The sequence below is a fragment of the Oreochromis niloticus genome, linkage group LG20 (assembly GCF_001858045.2).
Source record: "Oreochromis niloticus isolate F11D_XX linkage group LG20, O_niloticus_UMD_NMBU, whole genome shotgun sequence".
In the NCBI taxonomy this organism is placed as follows: domain Eukaryota; kingdom Metazoa; phylum Chordata; class Actinopteri; order Cichliformes; family Cichlidae; genus Oreochromis; species Oreochromis niloticus.
This window is the reverse complement of record NC_031984.2, coordinates 22,443,202-22,470,242: the sequence shown is the minus strand read 5'-3', so window position 1 is coordinate 22,470,242 and position 27,041 is coordinate 22,443,202. Positions and strand designations below refer to the sequence as shown.

Below are 27,041 nucleotides of genomic sequence, written 5' to 3'. Positions count from 1 at the left end.
TGACTTCTTGTTTAAGTGCAGGTCACACTTTTTGACTCATTAGAGTTGAACGCAGGGGGTGAATCACGGTGGCTTTTCCTGTAAAAGCCTCTGTTTTCTATGTCAGTAACTGTACTTGTTTTTCTCATATCTGGCCACAAAAGAGCATTTTCTTACTTGGCCTTCAACATGTGCTGAAGTTTGGAGGTCATGAGCGAGGAATGACACAGACAAAGATTTTGGTTTTTCTGTCGTTTGAACTTTTTATGAGCCATAAATCCCTCATCTTCGTTTCTGTTCGCAAATGAAATCATTACGCTTATTCCCCTGCAGAATGCCAGAATTATCAGTTGACTCCTTTTTGATGTTGGTGATGGTTCCACCCACCTCTTTGAAAGGGATGAGCACAGATGAGTCCAACCCATTTTATAAATTATTTTTATTTTGTGGTTTCTGCCTTGTGTGCTGAGCCGGACTAGATCCCAATTGCCAGCCCCAGACAATAGCGTTTTCAGTCTTTTGACGAAAGCCCCGCAAGGCTTTCAATTCACTGTAAAGTTCCCAGTAAATGAAGAAGCAGCTGTTGCCACTGTATGTCAAAAATAAGCACCTTTTTTTTTTTGTAGATGGAGTTTAATGTCATAACCGTGGCTCTTGATTTGTTGCTGTCATTTGACCTCGCTCTGACCTTCCTGGCTGGGCCGCAGTGTGACTAGTGACAGATGCAGCCTGGGAATATGGTTTGGATAGTTTTCCAATGCGCAGAGGAATGTTGAAGTTAGTTTTACGCAAAGTTCATTTTGGAGACATATGTAAAGTCTGTGATTAAGCTGAATTCAATAAACTTTAATGAATACTTAGAACTTTATTTGTAGGGTTTTTTGTCTCTGCGAGTATATTAATGTAAACAGCATGGTAACAGAGCTGTAATTTCCTATTCTCCCACAATTTAGTGAACTGTCACAATATGTTTACTTAAGAAATGACAGAAATACGACACCAGTTTAATTACAGCGTAGTCATTTTGCCTCAATATACTTGGGAAAGTGGTCTTATTGAGCTGAGCTTCCTTTATACTCTCTATTCTGCTTTGTAATTACTTCGGCTTGATTTATCATCTTTTCTTTGTGTTTATGGTTGTAAACTGCTCGAGTGAGTAACTTGGTCTGAGAGTGGCTTGTCTCCTTGCAGCAAGGCTGGAAATCTCCTGATGAATCTGAGATGTCTCTGCTGTCAAGACTGCTCACATCGCTCTCAGCCTCCAATGTCACTTTCAAGGCATAATTACACAAGTTGTGTTGATTAGTATGAGAAGCAATTACAGTGGCTTTCCGCTGCAAATGGAGAATGTGATGGCTCTTGATTGACACGAAGCATCCTGGCTTTAATAAGTAAATGACTATGGTAATTCAGGTACTGAGACCCTTTGATTTGTCAGCATCTTTCTCATTTTTGTGATGTCCTCGGATTTTAATGAACATGAATTTGATTGAATCCTCCTTCATTTCCCTTGTCCCTGCACCTGTCTGTCTCTCCTATCAGTCCACTAAATGCTCTCAGATGGGAGTCGTATGCTTTCGCAGCTATCCTAAACAGTCCTGCTGCCGATGCTGAATTATCTTTCTTAATAAATTCAGAGCGTTAAAAAAAAAGAAAAAAGAAAAAAGAAATGGATATCCTGCAATTTTGGCACACTATTAAAAATGCCTTTTAGCATATCGTGCTTTCACAAGTGTAGAAATCAGAGGAAAAATTATTTGTAATTGACACTTTGGGGAACATTTTTTTTCTCTTTTTATCTTGCTTCCCAGTAAGTTATTAGCTGTTAATTTGTCGGCAAGCTCCCCTACAGCGCTAGATATTTGTTCAAATGCTGGGATCCCCTCAGTGCATTTGTAACTACACTTCTGAAAATGCTGCCCTGTCTAATTATGTAATATAATACTGCCTTTTAGGCAAGTTTCTTTTAATTGAATAATATTAGTGCTAACTAAGGATAAGCTATTGGAACGGCAATACTTAAAAGAGCTGTTTCTACCCTGTATGAAATGCACAGTAGTGCAGTGTAGTACCACGGCAATACAGCAGTCTGTGTGTTTTAGGTATTTGAATAAGAGCCAAACATTTATGCTAAAATTTCATTGGCCTAACCCTCAGTCTCATATTTCTTTCTTTGTAAACCACGGTTGGCCTAATCAAGTAATTCCCTGTTTGTCTTAGTAACCCCCTATAGAGTCATACATGCATACATATAATAAAATAATTTGCTCTTGCACTCCCTATCCCAGCTGTAATTTATATGGATTGAATGAGTGCTGCATTGTGGAAAAGCACGAGTGGACCAAATGCTCGTTTGTCACCTCTAATAAATGTTGGAATGTAAATTATGAACTTATGCTTCAGATGTAAATGCACTTTATTCCAGTCCTTAATGTAAACAGACCACTCCAATACATTAAGGGGTATGGGGGAGGGCAGAGGGATATTAGATTTGGAGTTTTTGACTGTTTTCACAATCAATAATAAGCACAAAAGAGGCTCGATGGGGAACATTATAACATATCTGAAGTCGCCTTCATAAATTATTGCATGAAAGCAGGCTTGTACACCCAAAATGTAAATACATTAATGTTATTAATAATGTAGTGACTAATAGTTCTATCAAGACTGTAATAGCAGTTTAATGGAATATGACAGCAAGAATGTATTACACTTCTTACATTTAGATGGGACCTCACATGACATTTATCAGAGATTTCTGTAACAATTTTTTTGATTATTTTGTTAAGTTAATTGCTTCTTTTTTCCCCCCCGAACGTCTTCTCTGGGAGAGGGGGCAAAAAAACTGGTAATGGATATTAATTAATATGTGTCAGTTTTCAGGGTTTGATTAAAAATAATGAAAGCAAAATGCTAATGGGATTTCAGAGTTTCTCTGTGTGTGGCGCCCTGAGATTGTGGCTTTATCTGAGAAATCTGAAGAAAAAAAAGATAGTATGCTACTCTGTAGGCTAAAATGAAAGTGACAGAATATAGAAACTAAGATAAAATGGAGCTAAAATGGAGCACTTGAACAAAAATATTACGCTCCAATTAGACTTTAGGTGTGGCTTAGAAGTGTAATGCCAGTAAAAACTGTAAAACTGTAAAACTGTTTCTGGTTGGAAAATGAAACTGGATCCTTGCACCTGCAGTTAAAGAGATTAAACAGATTTTTTTTTTTTTTTTAAAAAGGGCCAAGTGAATAAATCTGACAAGTTGCTGTGTGTTGGTAAGTTGTTGTTGTTTTTTTCTGGTTACTGTCACATCTTTCTAAAACATTTTCTTGCCTCAAAGTCACCAAATATGATTTTATTATTTTCTTTCTTTCTAGAATAGTCAAGGCGCTTGCGTGTGTTTTCATGTTATTTTAAATTAGGCCTCCCTTGTTAACCTTTAAAATTAAGCACTTCATCAGGCACTGGTAATAGGTAGACTCCTTCGCCTTCATCCAGAGTCTTCTCGTTTGTGTCTGTATTTAAAGGTAGAGAGCAACTGTAAACCAGGAGTCAAACAGACAGTGACACAGTAGTTAAAAAATAAATAAATTAAATAAATAAATAGCCAATGGCACAACTGACAATTACCCAACACCTGGAGTGGCTCCCCTCCCCAGCATGTGCTTCAAGACTGTCAACTTCTTGTTAATGCAGTGATTAACAGGAAGATTGCATTTGTTTTCCTGTGCAGCTCTCCTGGCAGCAGCACTTTGCTTTCCCTTTGATTAAAATAGTAGATGGATGGATGCATTGTAGCTCTGTCATGAATTTCAAAAGAAAGGGTGACAAGGAGACGTTAGAAATGGAATAAATAGAGGCGAGGCTGAGGCCTTTCCGTCCTTTCCAGATTGTGTTTACTGTGGACTGTGGGATTTTAAGCGAGGTATTGGCGGCCTGCAATCCTGTGGAAAGAGTCAGCCAACTCTGACAGTCGCCCAGCGGCCTTCGGTTGTCTCCAAATTTCACTCACTCGCAGATTTTTTTTTATTTATTTATTTTTTTCGCTTGTCTCTCCTTGTAGATTTTCTCCATTCTTTTAATGGCACTGCTACCTGTCTGTTCCCCCTCACATCTGTACGTGCTGCGTCATGGTTCCAAAAGTGTGTGGAAAGTGGTTTTGGGTATCATGGGGATGAGAAAAGGGGAAGTGAAGGGGCTTCGTCAAACAGCCTGTACTTTTAAAATACAGAGAGTGGCATTGTCGTGTGTTTTCTGTGTCAAGGTCGACAGAAAATGTCAGAACAGGTGTGCGTCTGCTGCTGAGCTGCTTGCCAACTCAGCCCCTTTTGCTGTAACACGCCACCTCGTGTGACATTATAGTGGTTCACTGCGGGTTGTCTCCTCTCTCTCTTTCTTTTGGAGGCGCATGGTAAAACATGTATTTTCCCCTGTCACCGCGTGACTTGATGTTCAGCTAAGATGGGTGTCGACGCCTAAACTTTGACCACTGCCTCTGATTGTCACGTAGTCATAAAGTGTTAAGATGCTGATTTGAGATCTAAAGGAAGAACATAAATCGTATAAATTTATGTGCTGTATGAGAGTCTCTTAAGTTTAGATTACCAGGCAGCCATGTTGCAAAACCTGAAAATTCTGTGTGCACTTCTCAAAAGAGAAGGATAACGTTTAGGCGGGGCACGTATAAACCAGATGTTACACATTTTATCACTTTATCACGGTGACTTTTTATAACTCGCTCATCGTGTATCGTTATCTGGTTTACAAAGGTTAAACTAAATGGCTTTTTTTTATGAGCTGTCTTTTTTTTCTCTCTCAGAATTAAAAAAGAAATACAAGTGGTACTTTTCTGGACCTGATGATTGCTGTTTTTTGTTTGTTTGTTTGTTTTGTTCTGTTTTTTGCTGTCAGCATCCCACTCTTTATGGTTTTCCTACTCTCGAGGTTAGACTCTTAGCGGTGGTTGGATGCCTCTGGAAAAAAAGAGAATTAGCCAACACATTTCTTTGTCACTTAGTGTGATCAGGAGCAGACTCTTGCCGCTGCACTCTTTCTCCAAAACCAAACGAAGGCCTGCTGCCTTAAGTTTCCTCCCTGGTTCGATGTTTATTTCAGCCTGACTTGTCTACTACGGTAGATGTGTGGCCCATTGTCTTGGCAAGTGTGTCTAAATGTTTCTGACAGGTCTCAGTGAAAGACAGGCCGCAAGGGTAAACTGCCAACCCCACCCCTCGTATGCCACTTCTGCCAGCCCTGGCCAGTAGATGGCGATGTTCATCTTTCCTGGCTCTGTGCCTTCCTTGGCGCGTCTCCCTTTACACCATCCTTCCCCTCTCCTTCTCTCTGTGGAACTCACTGAGGAAAGAGGGGTCTAACCCTGTATGGAGGGTCATGCCACCAATTCCTGGTCCCCTTTGAAGACCATGAAATTGCTGATCCAAGACACATGATTAGTGCATTCAGCCTATTGACTGGAAAAGGGTTGACACACAATTACAATGTCACTGGAATGTCACAATCTGTCTAGTTGTCTTTCTGAGCATAGGCTTATCCAGTGGCACAGTGTACCCAAGAAGGAATAATTTGATCAATAAAAGGACACCTCTCTCTCTGTTGTCACTGGCCTCTCTATTTTAGTTTTATTAGTCAATTTGGCAGGCTAGCAGGACTGCACACAAAACTGATGCCAACTCTCTGCATCTTCGCCGCAGCTCTCGGCTTTATTTGCCTATCGTAGTGCTTCAGTTGTATGCATTACAGGATGTGTATGCATGAGTTTGTGTCCATGGGTGGGTGCTTCCTCAGTGAGCAGAGCAGTTTTGGATGAACAGAGGAGGATAGGCTTGTCACTGTAAGTTGCTTGTGACGGAAGCAGCTCTTCTCCTGACACCACAACACAACTTCTGTGGTGTGTCGCTTGGACACAAGCTTCACGTTGTTTGCTGCTGGTGCCGCTTGCATTTTGCCTCAATCAACTAATTGAATGTGAAAGGCCGGCAGGCCCTGATGATGTGAAGGACAACACACAGAGCAGTGGCAGGTTTAAGAAAAGACCCTGTACTTCTTTATGTTACCGTAGCAAATTGCGTCTCTCATTTCTCTTTACCAAAGAACTGAACTTATTTATTTAGATCTCTTCATATATATATATATATATATATATGCCATAATATAAATGTCTGGCCATTTTGTGTTAACCTCAGTGTATATTGTGTTATGAAATTTGCTATTTTAAAACGTTCAATAAAAATTGTTTTTGTTTTTTCATAACAGCAAAACCACTTTCTATTTCTTTCCATTCATCTAAGTTTTCATTGTAAACTTAACTGTTTATTGTTGTTAAAACATGCATGAAACTGTTGCTGCTTTGTTTATTTTGTTTGTTTATTTTTTTGATTTTTCAAAAACATTTTAATGATAAGAAATTTTAAATCAGCAAGAAATGATCAGAAAGTTTCTGACAGTTTAGTATCTTTTATTCTATTTTAAACGTTTTTCTCGTATATTCGATTGGAGTCATTTTTAAACAGAACATTTTTCGTACTCGACGCATTTACAGACCGCATTATGACTACATTTTTTTTGCTACGCTGTGCGTAGATGAAGTTGCGTTGTGAGCATTTTCATGTTTTGAAAACGGTCACTGAAAAGCACACGGAGCTGCTTGTCACACAATGTCATCACTGACTGCGTAAGAAAGAAAGAAAAAAGAAAAAGAAAAAGCTTCGAATTACAGGAAAGAGGCACTGCATTAAAGAACAAAGGAGATCGATGGCAGTACATTAAATTTTATGCGAATGAAAAAAAAAATCAACTAATTAAAATTGATTACTCCTGCTTTGTAAATGTGTTTCTGAATTAAATTATTGTATGAAAACATTTTGACCAATCGAGGAGCTGAGGAAGTATCCATTACTGGATTGCAGCTGAGAAGGGGCTGGAATGTTTTGTGGTAGCTAAGTAGTTTGTTGTGCTTCGCTGCGACTCGCTTCTTGCACCCCCACTGCTAAAGTGCCATGGGTTAATCTCTGATGACCCTCATCTCTGAGAGCAGCTTCAAACTCATGGTTTGGGCCTTTTACCTGAATTAAAAGGAATGTATAGGCCAGGCAGTATTTTTGCCCAAAGTAAGTGAAAGTGAGGTGTCACTCACAGAGTCGCTCCTCTTTAGTCATCAAGGCTCTCGGGGCTCTCGGAGCCCCACTGGGGATGTCCTTATCTAAACAGTCATCTGTCTCACTAGTTTAGCAAGGGCAACCCCAGGCAGCACGACTGACAGTTGCACATTAAGAAATGTCAGATTTGGCTTTATAGCGTATCTGTCAAGCTAGTTTTGAATTGGCCGAGTGCCACGTGTTTGTCTTCATGTTTAGATCTCGCAAGAATAAACAAAGCGCGTGACTTTGTTGTTGCTTCATGTTCCGTTAAAACACGTGGTAGCTTCAACTACTCTTTCTTTTTCTGCTCGTTCTGCAGAATGAGGATTTTTTTTTTTTTTACCCCGTACAACCGGCTCTTGAAAGAAGTTCAATTATTTTGCAAGTCAGTAAAAAAAGAAGCCAATAAAACGTTTTTCTTTTTTTGGAAAATTCTGAACTTAAAGTTTAAAGGAAGTGAAACATTTCCAGCAAATTAAACACAGTTTTGAAATATAGTTTTACACTATTCTAAAAATTGCTTGTATTTCAAAAATAACAGGGCAGCTTCCTTTTTTCCCCCCCTTTCTTTTTCTTTGACAAGTGTAGCGTTATTCACAATATCATATTAAGTGCGTTTTTACCTTTTTGTCAGTGGCCTTGTCGAATACAGTCTACTGCGGCCCTCGGTTTTTCTCACCACTAAACTACTCAACTTTTCCATGTTTGTGATGACAGAACTTTGATAGGGAAATGCTGCTGAATGGAAAGTTTGTTCTCTATATGCAAGTGGTCTTGAAAAAAAAAAAAAAGCTCAATTTCCGTCCACCAACCCCCCCTTTACAAAAATTGCATAATATGCTTTTGATGTCATGATCGTAGCCTTGCCCATGGCTCTGACACTGATACAGCGCATGTTATTTTTAAACCTTTGCATAGCAAATGTCAATGAAGTTTTCCATGACCCTTTTTCATCTGCTGAAATGTTGACTCTGACCTTTAAATTTCAAAAGTTAGGATCATTCAATAAAGATTGACCACATTTCAGAGTGTAACACACAAAACGCCAACCCACTGTTATTTACCCCCGTACTCAAAATAACGTGTGAACAGATGCAAAGTAGTTTAGAAAAGCCCACGTTTAACCAGTAATCCTTTATCAGATTTTGCTTATGCTGAAGACAAGTTTCGGTAATTGCTGCTCATTTCATTTTGTAGCGTTCTAACTTCTTTGAAAAAGCACTGCACATGAAGGGGCCGAGCAACAATGAGTGAGAAATGAAGGGTTCTTTTTGTACAGTCATTGTTAGAAAGATTCGTCTCCAGCAGGGCCCTTGAAGCTCCTGGAGTGTCTGAACAACTGTGGATGTTAGCTAAATGGCCAGCTCTGCACCTCACTTCCTGATGTCTCTCAGGGTCAGTAATTCCCTATAGCTGTTCCCAAGTGGCCTTGCTTTCTCCACTAAAGGTCACATTAAGGCGGGAAAGATGTCACAATTAGAAGGGCATTTAAAGCTGCTCTTTTAAAAAGATTAAAAAGCACTGTTGGCCACATCAAGCAGTCAGGCAACTAAAGGAAATACAATAATTGCATTAAAAGTTAATTCCTTTCTGGCAGGGCTCTGATATCAGAAAGGTATTGGGTTAAGTCATTTAAGACAGCTGCCCCTGATAGCAGATCATCCATGAAAGCACCAAATTAATATAGAGCTTCATTTTTCGCCGTCTCTCACTTTCTCCTGCTTTTGGTCCTCCAAACGTGTGTTTGGGGGGGAAATTTGAGACTAGCTTAACACAATTTTTGTTCATGTCTATCAGTCTGTTATTATATCAGGGGCACTTCTCCACAAATGTACAGGCCAGGGCAATTTGGAATGAATTGATTCACACTGAGCCCGAATTCTATACTTGCTAATGATTTCCTTTTAGACCCTCAATTGCACCCCCACCCAGCTTCTAGTTCCATCAAGTCCTGCAAATCTTTTCAATGTTGCAGACAAATTGTGTACATATTTTTGCAGAACAGATAAGGAGTAAAGAGTTGCTCAGTACATGCCAGTCATTTCCTGTTCAAAAATGTAAAAAGTTGATGTTGCACTCTTTTTTTTTTCGTCTTCTTCTTTTCTTTTCTTTTTTTTTCTTTTCTTTTTTTTTTTTTGAATTGTTTGAAGTGTTTTAGATAAGAATATGTGATACCATGAGACTGTGGATGGAAAATCTTGAGTTTTGGTTTTTGTTTTTTTTTAACTCTGGTATGGTATCTTTTATCAAAGCGTTCTTGTTTATTCCAAGAAAGTTTGCAACCCTAAAACTGCATTTTTACCGTATTGCACAGTAATTGCTCGATAAGTGGCGGTTTGAGTTGGCCTAAATAATTCAGACTGAAAACACAAATCTTTTCTCTCTTCTCAGATGTCTTTTTAATTTCTCGTGGTTAAAATTCTGGTTACTTTAAAACTGAAACTAGCTACAAATACAGAAACCAGCCCAAAGAATCAATTGTAAGATATACCACGAATTGGTGTCTGATGATTGAAAGTCTGAATTTCCCAGATGCTCACACCTGCTCTTGAATTCCTGTAAAATATCCATAGGTGGGTCTTACGGTATATTATGGTTAAGTGCCGTTACTAGTTGGGGCAAAAACGTACAACTGGTTACATGGATTCCCTCAGGCGTCTATCCATGCAGTTCGAACGTAATTGGATTTCAGCCTCATTTCTCACAATTCAAGGTATCACAGTTGTAATTTTCAGACAAGTGCAGTGCAAATTCTTGTCCAATTCAAACTCAATAACATTTCTGTAATCTTGTCCGTTCATCAAGTTCACTCTCTTTAAGTGTGTTGGTTAATGTTATCTCTTTCTGTGATTGAGTTTTCACCTCTTTTTCGGCTTTACCTGACACTTTATTGGTTATCTGGTTTGCAAAGATTATCGCTCTTAACATGGAGCACTCTGGTGCATTAGGAGTTGAACCTTTACAAGAGGTTTTACAAAGAAACCTAATTGTTCTTCGCACCAAAAATCATTTACCAGTTTCCTGCAAGGAAGGAAATTCGCCTCATTTCTGTTTTAGTTATTTATGCTGTCTACTCAAATGCGCCTTGTACTGTTATCCATCTTACCCCCACCCCCCTAAAAGCCCCAGTTGTGTGCTACCCAACACTATAACTGGGGTGATCCATAAGTCAATAACAAGACTGAAATCTGTGCAATGTGGTTATAATTGATTGAGATGTCTGGATGGAACTTGTGCAAAGCATCTATGTCATCTGCTAAGAAGTGCATTTTTCCTCTCCCTGAAGATCTACCACAACAGTTTTAACCAAATGGACATTTGCCTCATTAGTTTGCCGCTGAGCTAGCTGCGGTCCTTACTAAGATGTCACACTTACGCCTGTTAACGCTGATACAATTTTCTTGTCAATATTGTGCTACTGAAATTTTAAGCGAATGTAAACAAGGACTGCTCATTCAGCATATTCTTTCCCTGTTAGGTCATTACCTCTCAGCGGGCCTCCTGTATATAACTCTGTTATTTACCGTAATAAATATTGGAGTATTAGATTTTAGTGTGTTTATTATCTCTAGTTTCTGCCATTACCACATGCTGTGTCTTGTGGTAATGGCTCACTGACTTGGACAGTGAGCGCCTTGCAAGCACTAGAGTGATTTTGTCTTTTTTATCAAAGGGATATTTTCTCTGTGTTTTGACTGTATCTTTTGGCCCAGAACATCAGTTAAGGGGTCACCATGCAAATGGTTTAATCTGGTTGTCACAATGAAGGTTCCGGGTGACTGGCTTTAATAAGCCCTCAGCATATATAGAGATCCAGGAAATTCCGCACCTCTTGCGTAACCCTTGTGTACATCAAGGTCACCGTGGTGTCCCAGTGAAAATGTAGATTAGTGTCTACATCAGTTGTGGCAGCGATCTCATGAAATCAAAGTGGTGCATTTTAATGAAAGGTTCACTGGGTTGTATAAAGAAGAAATGTTATTATTATTCAGATGCTCATTTTAGGTTTGTTTGTAATCCGCGTTTGATAAGTTTCTTAAAGATGCCTGTGCTATAATTCTCTACTGTACTGTGTGCTTGTGACAGAAATCTCACTTTTTAAACAGCTTCCCTGCCACTCCTACCACTTGGACAAGTTTAAACTGCAATTCTTTTGGATTGAAACAGGTTCTTAGTATATGCAATGCATTACCCAAAATGAATTACCACTGGCAGGGCGCTCAATCACTTTGTATCTTTCAACACTAAGAGAAAAGAAGAGTAATCAAAACCTTTCAACCTATTAGAGGGATGACTTTTACAATTGAATCACGGGGACCACAGGTGCGATAATAAGTCATCGAAACCTCCTCTCTAGTGTGTTTCCCCGTTCTCTGTGTTCTTACATATTTATCTATTTTAGGAGGCGCCACTTCATGGCGCCCACTTCAAATTTATGTTTTAATGCCATTTGAGGAAGATTTTTTTTCCCTCCCTCCAATTCTTGGAAATGCATACTGGGGTGGAAAATTAAGGTGCATCTCGAAGGAAAACATAATAGAATCGATGAACGCAATGCACTTAAAACTACTGGTGTTCTGATGCTATTTAACGTTCTAGTGCATTAACGTTTCAAGTCATTACAACATTCAGGCTGGGTGATTTGATCATGGCAGGTTTTTAACTGGAAGAATTACAGAAGTTTTCAGCCTAGGATTCTCAAGTTATTAGATACAAATGATCACCTCTGCATTAAGTATAGATTTTCTTCCACTCCGCACTTAAGAATGGAAGTTTGTCTTTAAGAGGGTAATAGCAAATTAAGCTCCATACTCCATTTGTCCAGCACTCTTGATGGGCTAATTTTATAACTGCTGATTTGGTCATTCCCCACATTTAGCTGGAAAGTGGTCAGGTGGTCTTTTTCCTCACTGCTGGGTGTGGGGGGGGCGTAAAAGCAACTATCAAATGGAATCCATTTAAGGTTTTTCTTTTTTTCCTGTGGGGTTGGACTGATAATGAACCTTTTTCTTAAAGGTCTAGACTGTTGTTTGTGCTGTGAAAAGCATCAGTTTGCTGCAAAGCTTATCTTCTTCCTCTCATGTTATATCATTACGAGGGATTAAATCACATTTGTCTCTCCCCAGATTACCACTGCTATACAATTTCTACAGAACCCAAAAGTACATCAGAGTCCCTTGGCCCTCAGAAAAGCCTTCTTGAAGAAAAAAGGTGAGAGACTTCTCATTTGCTTGATTGATGCTGAAAGCTGTGAACAGTATACATAATTTGGGGGGAAATGGCTGTGGTATTACAATCAGTATGTTTATTCACAAAATGTGGTTGGCAAAGATACAGATGCTATTTTTTGTAAGATCATTCTGTTGGGGTCAAAGGTTGTGGCCATGGCTCTTTGCCTTCAGGGGGATCTAATAGGGGTCGATTTAGCTTCAGAGAACATGATTCAGGCCCTGTGAATAAATGACACACCAGTCTGGATGCTCCTTTGGGTTCAGGAAAATTAATATTGACAAACTCCCTCTGCATTTTCAATGGAATTATCAATATTGCCTTCCAGCATTTTAACCCTTTTACTTAATTTAACAGTTATCGTAAATTTGAGGCCCGGCACGAGAAGGTTTTCTAAGCAGGGGAGGTTGGAATGTTTGCTGGCTCTTCACTTTCTTTGCAATTCATTGAGATATTTCTAACACACAGTAGAATATTGTTTGTGCAATAAAAGTTGCAAAAAGCTTTATTACTCTGAACTCATTTAAGTCAGTTCAATATAATGCAGCAGTAGAACTGCAGTGTTATGCCATGTATTTATAACAGTCAGTCTATGGCTGAGCTGTAATAGTATGTAATGTGTGTGTGTGTGTGTGTGTGTGTGTGTGTGTGTGTGTGTGTGTGTGTGTGTGTGTGTCTTTTACCTTGGATAAACGCTTTGTGGGGAGTGTTTTTATTTAAATTTGCAGTGAGACAGTTCAGTATGTGGGGACTGTACTTGTACAGCGCTTAGGGACTTTGCATTCAGTGTTTAGAGTAGCCAAACAGTGAAAAGTGAGCCTAAAAGCTCTGTGACTAGGAAAGGTAACCTGAAACCAAATCCATGGTTGCCGGCTGCTACTACACTCATCTCATATGGCTCTCTTGATATCATTTGAAATGTATTTTTTTTGGTCTTTTTCTTTCATTATTAACAACTAAGGCATGTTATCAGTCTGCCGTTGGTTAATTGAAATGTAACAAGGCCTCATTATTGTCAAAGGATGCCATGCTGCACCTTATTTTCTTCTTACTTTCAGCCTTGATGCAAACTCCACGGAGCTCCACTATCCAAATCGGTTTGCTCTTACTGCACTTTAAGTCCATGAAATATGTATGACGCTTTAATGCAGATTTATTTTGGAAAATCGGTTCCGCTGTAGATCTAAACAAGAACTCTGGATTTGCATAAGGACATCGATCTTACAGAGAGAGAGATGGGAGATATGGGCAATGAAACACTAAGCACAAAGTATGTTTGAGTAGCACTCTGCAGTATTCTTAGGATAACTCTTGACTTGTACAGTCATACAGCAGTGAACCTGGAAGTTGTTTAAATCCAATACTCAAGCTTTGAGATTTCTCCTGTTTCAGGAAAAAAGCTCTACTGTTACCCTCGTGCTTTATTAAATCAGTTTCTTTGTGTTTTTGTGATTTTTATTTAAGTACAGTAATTTTTTGTCTTAGAGATCGACGTTGATCATATTACAGGAAATTATGTCAGGAAAAGGCTTTTTTTAAGCTGCGCTTGAAACATAGATATTGTACCGCAATGCTGCTTAGTAAGGAACTAATCTTAGTTGACTGCTAAAAATAAAAGTAAAGTGTACTTTAAGTGATGAATCACCTGTCAGATCTTTTTCATCAATATACCACATTTCTTGATTGAAATATTTCTTTGTGGGAATTTAAACAAAATAACTTTATCGCGCCGGTGTTTGTGTTAATTCATAAATTATTGCTATGAATTGCACTTCTCAGTTACATTCATAGTAACAAAATAAAATGAAGCATCAGTACAAAATATCTTTTAGTCTTTGTTCATCTTCTCAGAAGCATCGACATCGACACTGACAAGAATTTGATTTTGAAACTTTCCGTTTTCCACCCATAAGACACGTTGGTAAGCTGAATCAGATTAGTAATCTTGTTCATTGGTGACTGCTTGCTGAGCCACAATAAGCTTTTATACAGGCGGCAGTAGGCCAGCGCTCAGACTTTTGCATGCTCCTGTACCCAGCATGTATTGTCCTTTCAACCTTTTGACAAAGAAACTCAATCATCATCCTCCTTCTCCCACAGTCACCACAGCAAATGTGTCAGTCTTAATTTCTAATACAGTTTAATGTCATATTTATGTAAATACTTCTGGATTTTACTCTATATTAACAGCCAGAAATGTCAAAGCACACATAAAATGAAACAATACCATCTCCTGGTAGAGTGGAATTTAAATTGGATTCCTCTTGCTGCCAGTACTTACGCTGGACAGCTGATGAAGGGGAAAATAGGGCCCACTTTGATTGCATGTTGCAGAATCTTTACACAATAATCTCAGTCGTGCATATTATTTCCCAGCGCATTTGTGCCCTAATCTGCACTGAAGGATGCCTCTCTGGTTACATGTCTGTTTTTTCCAAAGAGAGCCTAATAGTGTGGTTTATTTCAATATTCATTGAAAAATATAATTTTCTGTTTTCCTTCAACTGTCAATTTCAGGGTATGAATTGGCAATTATGCAGTCCAATATTTCAAGCTGCCCTTCTCGAGTCCTTGAAGTTGAATAAACTGGCTGAAATATTGAAACTTTGTCACTTTGATGTAATATAAATCAAGATTTAAACCCAGAGATGCTTTTTTCCCTGGCTTTTACAGAGGAGTGAGGAAATGAATTGCATTTTAAACTGTCATACCGCAATCTTGAAGCAATTTTGCCTTAGTCGTTGACTGCCAAGATCAAGTAAATTTTATTGTGTTTGAGTGAAATATAATGCGCTAGACTCTCATCTAGTGAATTGTGCCATCTATGTCTTCTTCAATTAACAGATGCAGCAACTAAAGAGACTAACCCTCCACTTTGGCACCACCATTTAACCCAGACAATTAGCAGTTACACACATAATTACCAAAAAAAATCTAATTCTCAGAACAAAGTCAACAACATTTTCCAGTTCTCAGTGTGTCACTTTGACCGTGGGACCTAAGGTGACATCACCCGGCCGCTCCTAGTTTGACAAACCGAAGGTAATTTGTTTTGGAAAGTAAACACAAGGAGTGTACAGGTAATTTCAGCATGTGAAACAGGTACAGGGCATTCGGAGTTGGTGAGATATAAATGATGGCGTGACTGTTTTTATTTATTTATTTTTTTTAATAACGTCTCAGTTGTTATTGAGTTGAATAAATAACCCTAAGAGATTTCACCCTGAGAAGTGGGCCAGTGATGGAGGGTCAGGGGAAACAGAGGTAGGCTTTTGGTCTATTACCATACCTGCTATGGAGGTAAGAGTAAGGTTCATCATCCCAGATATTAATAGGATGCTGTTTGTAAGTGGGGTTATGTGACTCACCTCTCGGACAAAAATGACAATGACCAAGGCCTGCATGGAAGGTAAAGGGATTGATGTGGTTATAAATTACTCCACGGCGCCACCTAGCCTAGGCCTTGCCCACTTTGTCATCACTACAAGGCGATAAAGCAGGGAAATGAGAGCAGAGTCCCCTTTTTTAATACATAAATGAATACTCTATGAGAATGGTCATTATTTAGGGGCAATGTTCAAGCTGTTGAACAGAACCAAATGACATGTAGAATCTCCCTCGGCAGTATAGCTTGGGAAACAGTTTGAACTTCTCCTTAATAACCCATTGACCTCCATCTATTTATGACCCCTGGCTTGCATTTTTTTTCCATAATATTCAAAATGTAAGTAATTTTCACTCAAGGGCAACTTCATAGTTCAGGCCTTGGAGGACAGCGAAAAAGGCATTCACCTTTTACCACACAAAATATTTTAGTAAGCAATTCTTATAATTGGCTGTCCAGGCTAGGTCTTGACCCATAAAGTCCAGAAGTGCCAGAATTGGAGAAATAGATTTAATGCTAGAGCCCTGCTGCCTCTTTGCCCTTAAAAAATACCCAGAGAATATGAGCCAGTGAAAATAGAGCTGTAAATAACCTGACGAGCAATGGGTTTTCCTTTAAATAAATACCGATCAGGTTTATGTTGAAAGACAATAGAAAACGTAGCCCAGATATGCAGTTTACAGTATTTATAGCTGTAATATCGAGGTGCCAGCACCGTAATTTCATGCCCCAATGAGAATGGCAAGGTCAAAGCAAATGCTTTGGCAGAGCATCTGCTAATACGGTGACTCATAAACAGGCACTGCGTGTATCAGGTGCACCAAATAATACAGTATAATGAAATACAGAATAGCTTTCCATTATTGTTCTTTTTTATGGTGTCGTCATTAGGTGTAATTTATGTCTTAAAAAATTCATCTCCCCACAGGTCGATCTGAAATGGGGGTCCAGGGGTCATTCCACAGGTTTTGGAACCCATAATAAATTTCACAATCCCTTTTTTGTCTTTTCCTTTTATATGTAAAACTCACTTTCACCTTGTTCCTTTTTCTTTGGGATCTGAGGGCTCTTTTGTTTGCTGTTGTCTTCCCCCACGGCAATAAACAGATCAGAGCCTCAAACACAACTTAGCAAGCTGTAATTTCACAGGAAATCAGCTTTTGGAATTTCCAGGTATTTTATTTTGATGTTGGGTAAAAAACAAAAACCTTTCATTTGCTGCGTAAACAACATCAAAGATGTGAAGAGCTATTAACATGTACATATATTGGTCTCAACAGCAGCCTAAATGTAGTTTTTTGTTTCCTTTTTAAAGACCTTAAATTTCAAGGTGAAGGGAAATTTCCTTTTTTTGTCTCTTTTCTTTTGTTTTAATATATCTTGTCTTGTTTGGTGAAACTGAGATCATCGCATGTCTCACTCAATAGTCTGTCACCATGTAGTCTGCTGCGGTCAGATGAAACAGGAGTCCAGGGACACATTATTGCTTATTTGACAGTGCAGTCTGACTGCACAAACTCAGCGCATGGCGCTCACCACTTCCTGGCACTCAGGACCTGCTCTGCTACAGGCTGGCCAATATTTGCCTTCAATTATTCAACAATTTTCATGGCCATTCCTTTGAGCATTTAAATAGGTGACTGGAGGGACCTCTCTTGGCATAAGCTTTCTGCTAGATTATCACAGGATTTGTTATTCCTTTGGCCTGCGGGTACATGCTCAAGTGTGAATTCAGATTTGCTTCACAGTTAAAGACTTAAACAGGTATTCAAATGGGAGGACTTGTTTCTCTTTTCCTTTTTTTTAAATCACATCTTGTCCACCTTCAGAAAGGAAACTTTCCTCTTTACATTTGACTTCTCATAAAACTATCAATCCACTTGGAGGTTATTGTATGTATGTATCTCGTATAGGCCACTCTGGAGGTCAGTAGAAGAACTGTTATATCTCTGTGCAGATACTGTTCTGTTAATGAAAACTTGAAGCAGTCACTTGAAATACTGCATACGAACACTTTCTGTTCTCTCAATATCTCTGAAAAGATGGAGGAAGCGTTAGGCAGCGCATGCGAGAAACTAAATCCTGAGGGAAAAGTTGAAGTAAAAGACTCTTTTACAAATCTGATTGTCTATCATTAAGTAAGTGAAATTACAGAAGGAAGTAATGGCTAAAATCTTGGAGAAGAAGTATAAAATATTCTAATGTAAATTGTGTTGCTTCTTCATTATAAGGTGCTTATCTCTATCTAAGAACTACAATATGTTCCAGTTTTGGAATTTTGTCTTCAGCTTTTTCTTAATTGTTCTGCTATAAATGTGTTTTTTGTTTTTTCCAAGCATGTTTCATCAAAAGTTGTAATTATTTTCTTTGTTTAGAGTAAGATGCTCATTAAAAGATGAGACCCACAGCATTGGCAGCATATGGTGGCTGAAATAAAATCCTTTCTTGCCACAAAAGGAGATGTTCATATTAGATTTTTTTTCCTCCTCCCCTCTGATTCTCCATCGGGGAGCCCTTTGCAATTTAATCATCACTAAAATCATTAAAAAGATCTGAAGATTAAATTATATTGGCATTTGCAAAATTATGTAATACATTTACATTACAATGAAGAAATTAAAATAATGCATTTTCACTGTCTGGGGTGTATGAAATCTCCACATGGGAAATATAACTGGAGAAGTGGACAGACTCTTATTTTCTTTGCCTTTGGTGGCAGTTAATAGGCTAGCAGAGTTTCAGATTTCACTGTGTGAACCTTTCCGCACTCTCTTCCTTTGATGGATGTCCCTGAATCAAAAACTCTCGCTGGAATTTCCGAATTATGAAATGAAAATACATTTTTGAGAAAGAGTCTTTGTGAAATTGAATGAGATTTGACATACTTTCTCTAAATTCTACTTAAAAGATTTGTGAGGAGCTTGGGAAGTATTTAAGCATACATTATGATAGCCAAAGAGCCATTTGGTTTTTCCCATTAAGGGAACATTTTTGCGAATGCCTTATAAGTGTGTGTCTTCATTACAGGCCTGACAGATGAAGAGGTAGAGTTGGCCATCCAGCGTTCTGGCTCCACAGAAGCGCTGCCTCTGGTCCCTGCAGGGCCCGCTCATCCACTCCATGCAGCTCAGCTTCCTCCTCCACCGCTCAGTGAGTACATATATCGTTTTCTCAACTTTTTTAGCACCTGCAAATGAGTGCATCCATGCCCTTCAGAAATAGTTTGAGACTTAAGGATTTGAGACTGAACAGAGATCCTTGTGCTTTGCAGATTTGTTGTTAGAGAGCTTCCCTCTTGCTTTTGTTAACCCTGTTTAGTTTGTTTAATTTATCTGTAGCTCCCCATATACCTCGCTCTTTACAAGTATTACAGTTATACGTAGCATACAACATATATTTCCTGCACTGTGGATTTAGACACAGGAAATATGAGCACAAGCTTATGAAGTCTCTTGCCATTCTCTTTCAAGGGGTTCCCCCTGGCGAGACCCCACACCACAACCTGTATCTTTATTACCTCAGGAGGTTATGAGTGCTGTCCACTGATTTACCAATGCAGAATGAAGTCCACGTAATGCTTAACCCATATGACAATGATTCCAGATGTATTCCACCCTCATTTATTACCACACTGTCCTTGACTCCCCCGGCATCTCATGTTTTGTAATGAATGTGATGTTGATGGGATGGCCATGTAGTTAGGAAGACTCGCAGCTCTCTGTCCATAGTGGAGGGTTTTATATCAAAACGGCTATAAGGGAACTGCATAATGAGGTGAGAGCGCGGAGTCTTGTATGGGGGGTCATGCCGAAAAGAGGGGGCTACCTCCCTTTGATGTCCTTCTTATGGGGACGGTGCACAGGGACCCGCATCCATCTCTGTCGAAGTAATGGATACTCTGATCTCTATTTCCACACGGTAGAAGGACAGGAAGGCCTCCACTGAACCCAATAAATTTGAGAGGAGATTGGAAAAACGGGGGATGGAGACCACAGTTCCACAGCTTAAGTGACCAAATAAAAAAAAAAAAGGACAAGTGGAAGTGGTATAGAAAAAAGGAGAGATGGGAAAAGAATGAAAGGTCCTAAAAGAGGAGGAAAGAGAAAGTGAAGACCCCTGGTGATGCAGTGAGGCTTGTTCAGGGTCAAACACCTATCCCAAGGACTTCCAGGCCTTTCAGATGCGTGGTATTCTGGGATAGGTGACAAGTCTATCTCAGCTATGTTGACGAAGACCTAAATTTATGTGGTTACCATATGGATGTTGGAGATTGATTCAAAATTTTCGATAGGAAAGGTTACAGGATCATTGCAGTATGCTGCAAAGCAATGAAATGTGCCCTTGAGATGGAGAATAAAGTAGCATTCACCTTGGAAATATACCATGTAGTCCTGTATGACAGCGGGTCTCTCATTTTATTTGCATGTAAAAATCACACAAGTGCTAAGGCACAAAATCAATCTGGTTTACTTACTTCAAGCCAGTAAACATGTACCACATAACCCATTAGGTGAAATCAGACCTGTAATAGAATATCAATGGTGTGCTTCAGTGGCCTAGCCTCTAATAATTTCCTATTCATTTTGGCCCCACCAGAGTAAATAAAGAAAAACTCATATATTTCCTCAAGACCTGTTTGTTGTTTAGTGACATTTTCAGTTGAATGCTTCTCCTCTTAAGAGGGGAATTTCCACCTTGACAGACAGTTGGCCTACCCAGATGACAGCTTGCACAATGACACACTTTCACATTATCTGTCATTCAGCAAGACGGCAACTTCTAAAAGCACAAATACACTCTCTCTTACCTTTCTGTTTAGTTTTGAAGGTTTATATATAAACACTGTATCTGCCCCTGTCACCCCCACCCGAAAGGCTACCATTGGAAGACAATGGTAGCCTTTAATAGAAAAGCACAATAAAGAGTGCATGTTTATTTCTGTAGGCTTAACCCTTATGGTTCAGATGTTCTGCTTAAACAGGGTTCATTATTATGTCATACACACAAGAGAGGTGAGTACAGTCCTGTTCAATATCAATTAAATGTCAAGTGTTTTACCAAAACCAAAATATATTGCAAAATACGAAGCTTTAAGTAAAAATGAAATGCAACAAAAAGTGAATACACTTGTGATTACCGATACACAACTTGCATAATCTTTGATTACTGAACAAAAAGTGTTTTTCATTTGACCTACTTGTGTTATCATGGTCATAAAATGACCTGTGAATGCCACAACTTTCTTAGTTTTGCACTTCTGGGCTGTTTCTACTGTATATGCGTGTATCCATGAGGGCGCTACATGGAAAAGAACTGGAAAATGTGATTCTGAGAAAAGGATGCTGGAAGATCAATGACCCTTTAAAAATCAGTGGCACCACAGTCTCAGCTGTAATCAGGAACTATAGAATAAGCTGTAGTACCACTAATCAGAGCTGCTGTGGCTGTCCTGCTACAACAATGCCAAGGACAATGTGTTATTTGCAATGACAGGCAAGTGCTCTAGACTTACCACAGGGGTTGTTAATGGAAAGAAGTGCTAGTTGAGTTATATTAAATGTTTAATCGTGCAAAGGTCAGTCAGCACTCTCAAAAGAAATTATGCAATACTTTTAATGCTTCATTTCAAGTTTTAGTGCAGCTCGAGTTTGTCTTGTATCCCATCTTCCTCCCTTCACTCCCAGCCGGTCACACCGGGTTGCTGCCCCTCCCTGAGTCTGGCTTTGCCTGAGGTTTCTTCCTGCTAAAAGGGAGTTTTTCTTTCCCACTGTCACCAAGAGTGCTTGCTCATAGTGGGTTGTTTGGGGTTTTCTCTCTATTATTATTATTATTATTATTATAGGATCTTTACCTTACAGTATAAAGCACCTTGAGGAGACTGTTGCTGTGATTTGGGGCTATATAAATAAATTGAACTAGCACAGTCAGGCAAAGTAGTGCATATTAATGTCCAAAGCTTAATGTTTGATCTTGCTTCTATGTCCAGGTCCAACGGGCTGCAGGTGGAGAGACTATGGTGCCCTTGCCATCATTATGGGGGGTATCACATTCTGTTTTTATCAGCTTTACAAGGCAAGTTACACAACCTCATTTTGTCTGTTTCATCACTGATTTATTTGTTTTAATGTGACCAATTGTTGTGCCGTTAATACGCCACATCCTGACATCTGTCTGCACTGCCTCTCCTTTATATCACATTAAAATTGGTTGGCGTTAGTTTATGATGAACTACGGTGCTAGAATAGAAGACGCCTCTGCACTATGTAACATCACTTTGGTCTTGTTATTAAAGCTACCCTGCTTTACGTCAAAGCATGATGTCATCTGAACACATTCTTTTTAAATCCTCTTTTCTCCTCCCCTCAAATAGATTTTTTTTTTTGCTTACATCTGCTGACATCACACACAACTATTTTTTTATTTATTTATTTTTTACATTCTACAGTCTAAAAATATTCACCGCTTTTTTTCTTCTTTTTTTTTTTATCAGGCTTAGCAGCCCTTGAACAGGAGCTCAGGAGGCCCCTTGTCCCTGCTGACATTAATCCCATAGTAGTTGTTAGTAGTAGTCTGAGTGGCATGTGGAAACCATTACTCTTGTTTTAAAGGAGGACAGGAGCTTTAGCAGTAGCTCTTGGACTAGGTGACAGCCCATTCTCCTTTGTGTATGGAGGAGAGAGAAGGGGAGCAGGTACCATGTATGTACATATTGCCCTGCTGACCATGTCAGATGGACTTGCTTTCCTTTAGTGCTGTTATGTTGTATTATTTCCTTTTTCATTACGGAGCTCTTCGTAAAGCTGCACATGCACATTCACAGACTGTACCAGTCCACTGTTTCCCACATGCTGCAGTGTTGGCCAGCCACCGGTCACCTGGGAGGTGGGATTCCCTGGTGGGACGGCACAGGTTGCTGTCATGTCACTAGAGCGTAGCGCCAGTCGCACCATATGTCCAGGCTTGTGCCCATACTTTATTTATGTTATGGTGCACCTTGTAAACACCACACTCTCAGCAACCCACTTATTAATTACCTCGTGTTGACACCCATTTAATCTTTTTCTCTAAAAAGTGTTTATTACTTGCACTGGTGTGGCTGCCTGCCACCTGAGCTGGAGAGAAAACCCGGCAGAGAGCTGGAAACTGGCAGTTATTCAGCCTTAAGAGCAAATAAACAAACACAAATATACAGATAATTTTAAGGCAGTTTAGCGGTTCCCTAAATGTATGTGTGGACCTTAACTTTATATGAAACACACATGAAAAGGACTGAGCGAGATGCTCACAAACTGCTCGTCTGGGTAACCCTCTCACTGGGTAGCAAACATCCTCATTTGGCTGTCAGATATACATATCATTTGGTAGAGTTTTGTTTATTTAGTGGCAGAGATGATAAACAGCGTGTCATTGTTTTTGGTTTTGGAAGACTATTTTCAGTGTTCACCACCATGTTTTTCCCTGTAGGCTGGTCTCTTGCTTTTACTGTCCTTTTCACAGTTTCGTTCTTTTTATAATACTGAAAATATGCTTTTAGGCTTGCAGCTATTTCCTTAGAAAAGCAGCAGGTTTTTGACTTTTCTGCTCTGTATTTAAAATGACTAATCTGTTATCACAGTTGTTGATTTTCTTACCCACTAATGGTTTCAATACTAGCGTGTGTACACACCTATTTTATCATCTGCTCTAGAAATCTTTTCCCCTAATCATGCACTTTAGACAGTGACGCACAAGTCCAATAAAACAATGCCATTGACCCTGGACTGCCACGTCTAGGTGGCCCTGTCTTTTCCTCATCTTTCTCCCCCTATCCACTAGAGAGAAGTGTAATATTGTGCCATGCTTTTAATTGCAGAAATACATCCTTCCCCTCATTATGGGAAGCCGAGAGGACAAGGAGCATCTGCAGAGGATGGAAAGCAACATTGCGGCAATGAGTGGCACGCTGACACAGACAGGTGAAGATTAATATCTTCATCACTTTCTCCCTCCTTAACATTTTCCCTCATTTATCTGTCGCCAAAATCGGGGGCCCTGCGCGTTTTTAACAAATGACGCCGCTGTCATTTCGCTTTAATTTGAAATTGCTTGTTTACTGTCAGGCTCGGGCTCAATTAATTACGTTTCGCTGAAAAGCTCTTAACCTCGGAATATTAATGAGGAGTTGGGAAATGACAACTTTTCTTCCACCCCACCCATCCTTTCTCACTCCCCCCTTCCATCCATCTCTCCCCACCCTCCCGCCCTGCACCAACCTCACCCCCATCCAAACCTCCATCGCCATCATCATCATCATCCACCCTCTTCCCCATAGGTGGGCATAAAGTTCATTTTAATTTTGTGCGCGCGTGTATGTGTCTGTTTGTGTTTGTGTGCATGATGTGCACGAGTCGCAGTGGCGCTGTGTGGCGTCTGGGCTCAGCACTGGGCCTAGTGTGATTAAGTGCATGGTGACAGGTGCGGCTCCCATGTTGGACAGGTGAGGAATCTCAACCTGGCTGTCAGACGTGGAGGGAGAGAAAGAAGCGGGGAGAGAGATGCTTTCCGAGCTCTTCGTCAGTATAATTAAAAATCCAGGGAGGCGTAAATGAGAGAGGCACTCCGAGAAACTTTGGTCTCGTTAGCAGTAGTGTTGAACTAGAGTGTGTTTTTCACCGGAAAGCTACCAATCCCCATTTCAGACAGGTGGCTCTGGCACACCGGATTGTTTGTTTTGTGTTAATGATAATAATTAAAAGGCATTTTATTTCTAAGGTGCCTTTTCAGATTCTTTAAATTAAACCAAATGTTCTGGAGTTCTAAAACATGCAAGGTTATAGGGTATTAAATGAAACATTAATGCCATTTCTTAAAAGAAAGTCACACTGTTTAGGTAAGCTTTGTCTTAAATATTATTTGCTAGGCCTTACTGAAATTAGTAAAATTCATATTTCATTTGCAAAACAGGTGTTTAGCCCCATCCATGTGAGCTTTCAGGCAAGATTTAAAAACAAACTAACAAAAAACCTTCACCTCAGGATTTCTGTAAACCTTACATTAATATATTAGTGAAGTGTTTACTTCTCTCACTTGTTTTTCAGGTTCTATAGGAAACTTTTTTTTAAACTAGCGAGAGACCTGTGTTTATGTAGATTTTTTTTTTTTTTAGCCAGAGAGAGACAAAGAGGGGCTGAACTTGAATTATAAATACGATCTGATTATTTTAAATACAGACATCCTTTGTTTGATTTTCCCGTCATCTCCAAATGAAAACAAATCGAGAATCTGAGTTTATGGCTCCTGTCACGGACCAACGTAGTGCAGATGAAAATATGGCTGTTATCATTTTATCCAGTCACACCCATGCTATTGTTTTCTGGCTGGCAAAGGTAGGTGGAGGGCTGCAATTGTGTAGGATCGCGTGCAAGGTGTGCCGCCCTGAATCTGATTAACAAATATATGCTCTTTTATGGTCATTTTCTCCCAACTATGCAAACGCATTTCCTCTGGCTACTTCACTGCCCATTCTTGCTCTACTTATCACTGATTGGAGATTTGCCAACTTGCAAACCCTGTTTTGTTTGCTACCAAAGACAGGATTTCTCAGTAGGAGTTTTTTTTTTCCCCTCTCCCAGTGAGAAGGTGAGACTCTAAAGGGAGAGGGAAAAAAAACACAGGTCTTTTCTTCAGTCAATAGAGGGAACTAATTTGCTATGACTGCAGTAGCCACACTGCTATTGTAGTTAATGACTGTTGTAGTTAACAGTTGGGGAGAGGGGTTGCAATTACACTGAGAGTTTTCTCCCCCTGCTTTCTCTTTGTCTTCCTCTCCCTCTCGCTCCTCTCTGCACTGAGTAATAGCGACCGACTGCCTCGCCGCTGCCAATTGCTTGAACCCCCTTTTGTTAAAGTTCATGTGTTTCTCTAGTGCCAGGCGCAATGAGGTGATGTATCCTTTTGAATGGGGACTACATTAGTCTCTCTCGCCAGCCTCAGCTCAAGAGTAAGGGCCTTGACTCCCATTATGATTTGCCTACAACTTCACACAGACAATTAATGAATGGATCTTGGAACTACTTCAGCGCGCCCAGGCTGTAATGGAATTGTGCGGCTGTTTGGGCACTCTTTGTTGGTGGGAGCCATATTGGTGACCAGCTGGCCATTAAAGACAGAGACAGGCCTGGACATATGTAGTGTACATTATATTGAGGTATTTACTGAATAATTTACTGAATGCACAATGTGCATCCCTCTCACAGCAGCTGCAAGCACCACACATCATCTTGCCTCTGATTCTCTCTCACACAAATGCATGCACACACACATCGCAGCTACAGCCTCCTTCTGATTCATGCCTGGCCAAAGTCATTGACTTTATTAATATTCCTGGCTTCATATCTGTGATAACTGGGAATAAGTGTCTAAGCCGTACAAAAGAATCAACTTTCTGGAGAGACATTAAAAGAGTTTAGCTGCGGACGGCTGAAAATGCGGTGCCGTTGGTAATTCGGGAGGCGCAGCATTACAGGCTGGCAGAGTGACCCACACATCTGGATAAGCTGTTTTGTGGTAAGGTGGAATCGCAGACTAATAGGGCAGCTCTTGATTTAAAGTACACACCCCGTCATAGTAACACCTTTTTAAGCACGGGTTGCCATACCATTTAATTTTATTGCCGTCTTTAGAAAAGTTGGTCGCACTCTGGATCACAAAACCCACTGAAAAACTAAAACTGTTTGCACAAAAGTCAAACCGGCAGTCCTGCTCAAACTCGTATTCTGTAGAAAGCTTGAAAAGATCAAACGTTTCAGCACCCCACCTATATTGATACAACCCCACCCATTTAAACACAGGTGTCACTGCAAGATATTAGTGTCTTTGAAAGATCAAATATTTTGTCTGTGCTGGTTTTTCAAAAGAAGCCCAGCTCCAAAGCTCGGCGCTCTGTCTTTTGTCCTGGCTTGGGTTAATGTGAGAGCAGGGGTTCTTTACATCCCGTCCAGCCGGCTGCAGCACAGGCTTTTAACCATTGGCCTGACAACCTCAGCAGTGGACCGCCACAATATCTGTTGATGTTAATCCTATTAGGCTTGATTTAACACTTTACACGCCCATGATTTATATGAATGTTTATTGGTTTTCTGTAATATAATCAGCTCGGGGAAACTTAATGCATTGTTTGGTAATACACGCGTGACTGGAAGCAGGGGCAACAAACTGTGCCTGGTGTTATTTGAAATCATACACCTTCCTCCAACACCAACACTTGAACTAATTCAATCTTCAAAGTCAATGGAAAAAGAACAATATTTATTAGGA

At 39.7% G+C, this 27,041-nt stretch overlaps 1 protein-coding gene across 1 annotated transcript in view; it reads left to right on the top strand.

The window, feature by feature from the left end:
- The window catches only part of pex14 (peroxisomal biogenesis factor 14), a 44,806-nt gene that overhangs the window by 7,186 nt on the left and 10,579 nt on the right, over positions 1-27,041 (top strand). Inside the window, exons 3-6 of the mRNA XM_005478220.4 lie at positions 12,259-12,343; positions 18,774-18,896; positions 21,733-21,818; positions 23,599-23,701. Of these exons, the coding sequence (XP_005478277.1) occupies positions 12,259-12,343; positions 18,774-18,896; positions 21,733-21,818; positions 23,599-23,701 (397 nt within the window). The remainder of the gene's footprint in view (positions 1-12,258; positions 12,344-18,773; positions 18,897-21,732; positions 21,819-23,598; positions 23,702-27,041) is intronic.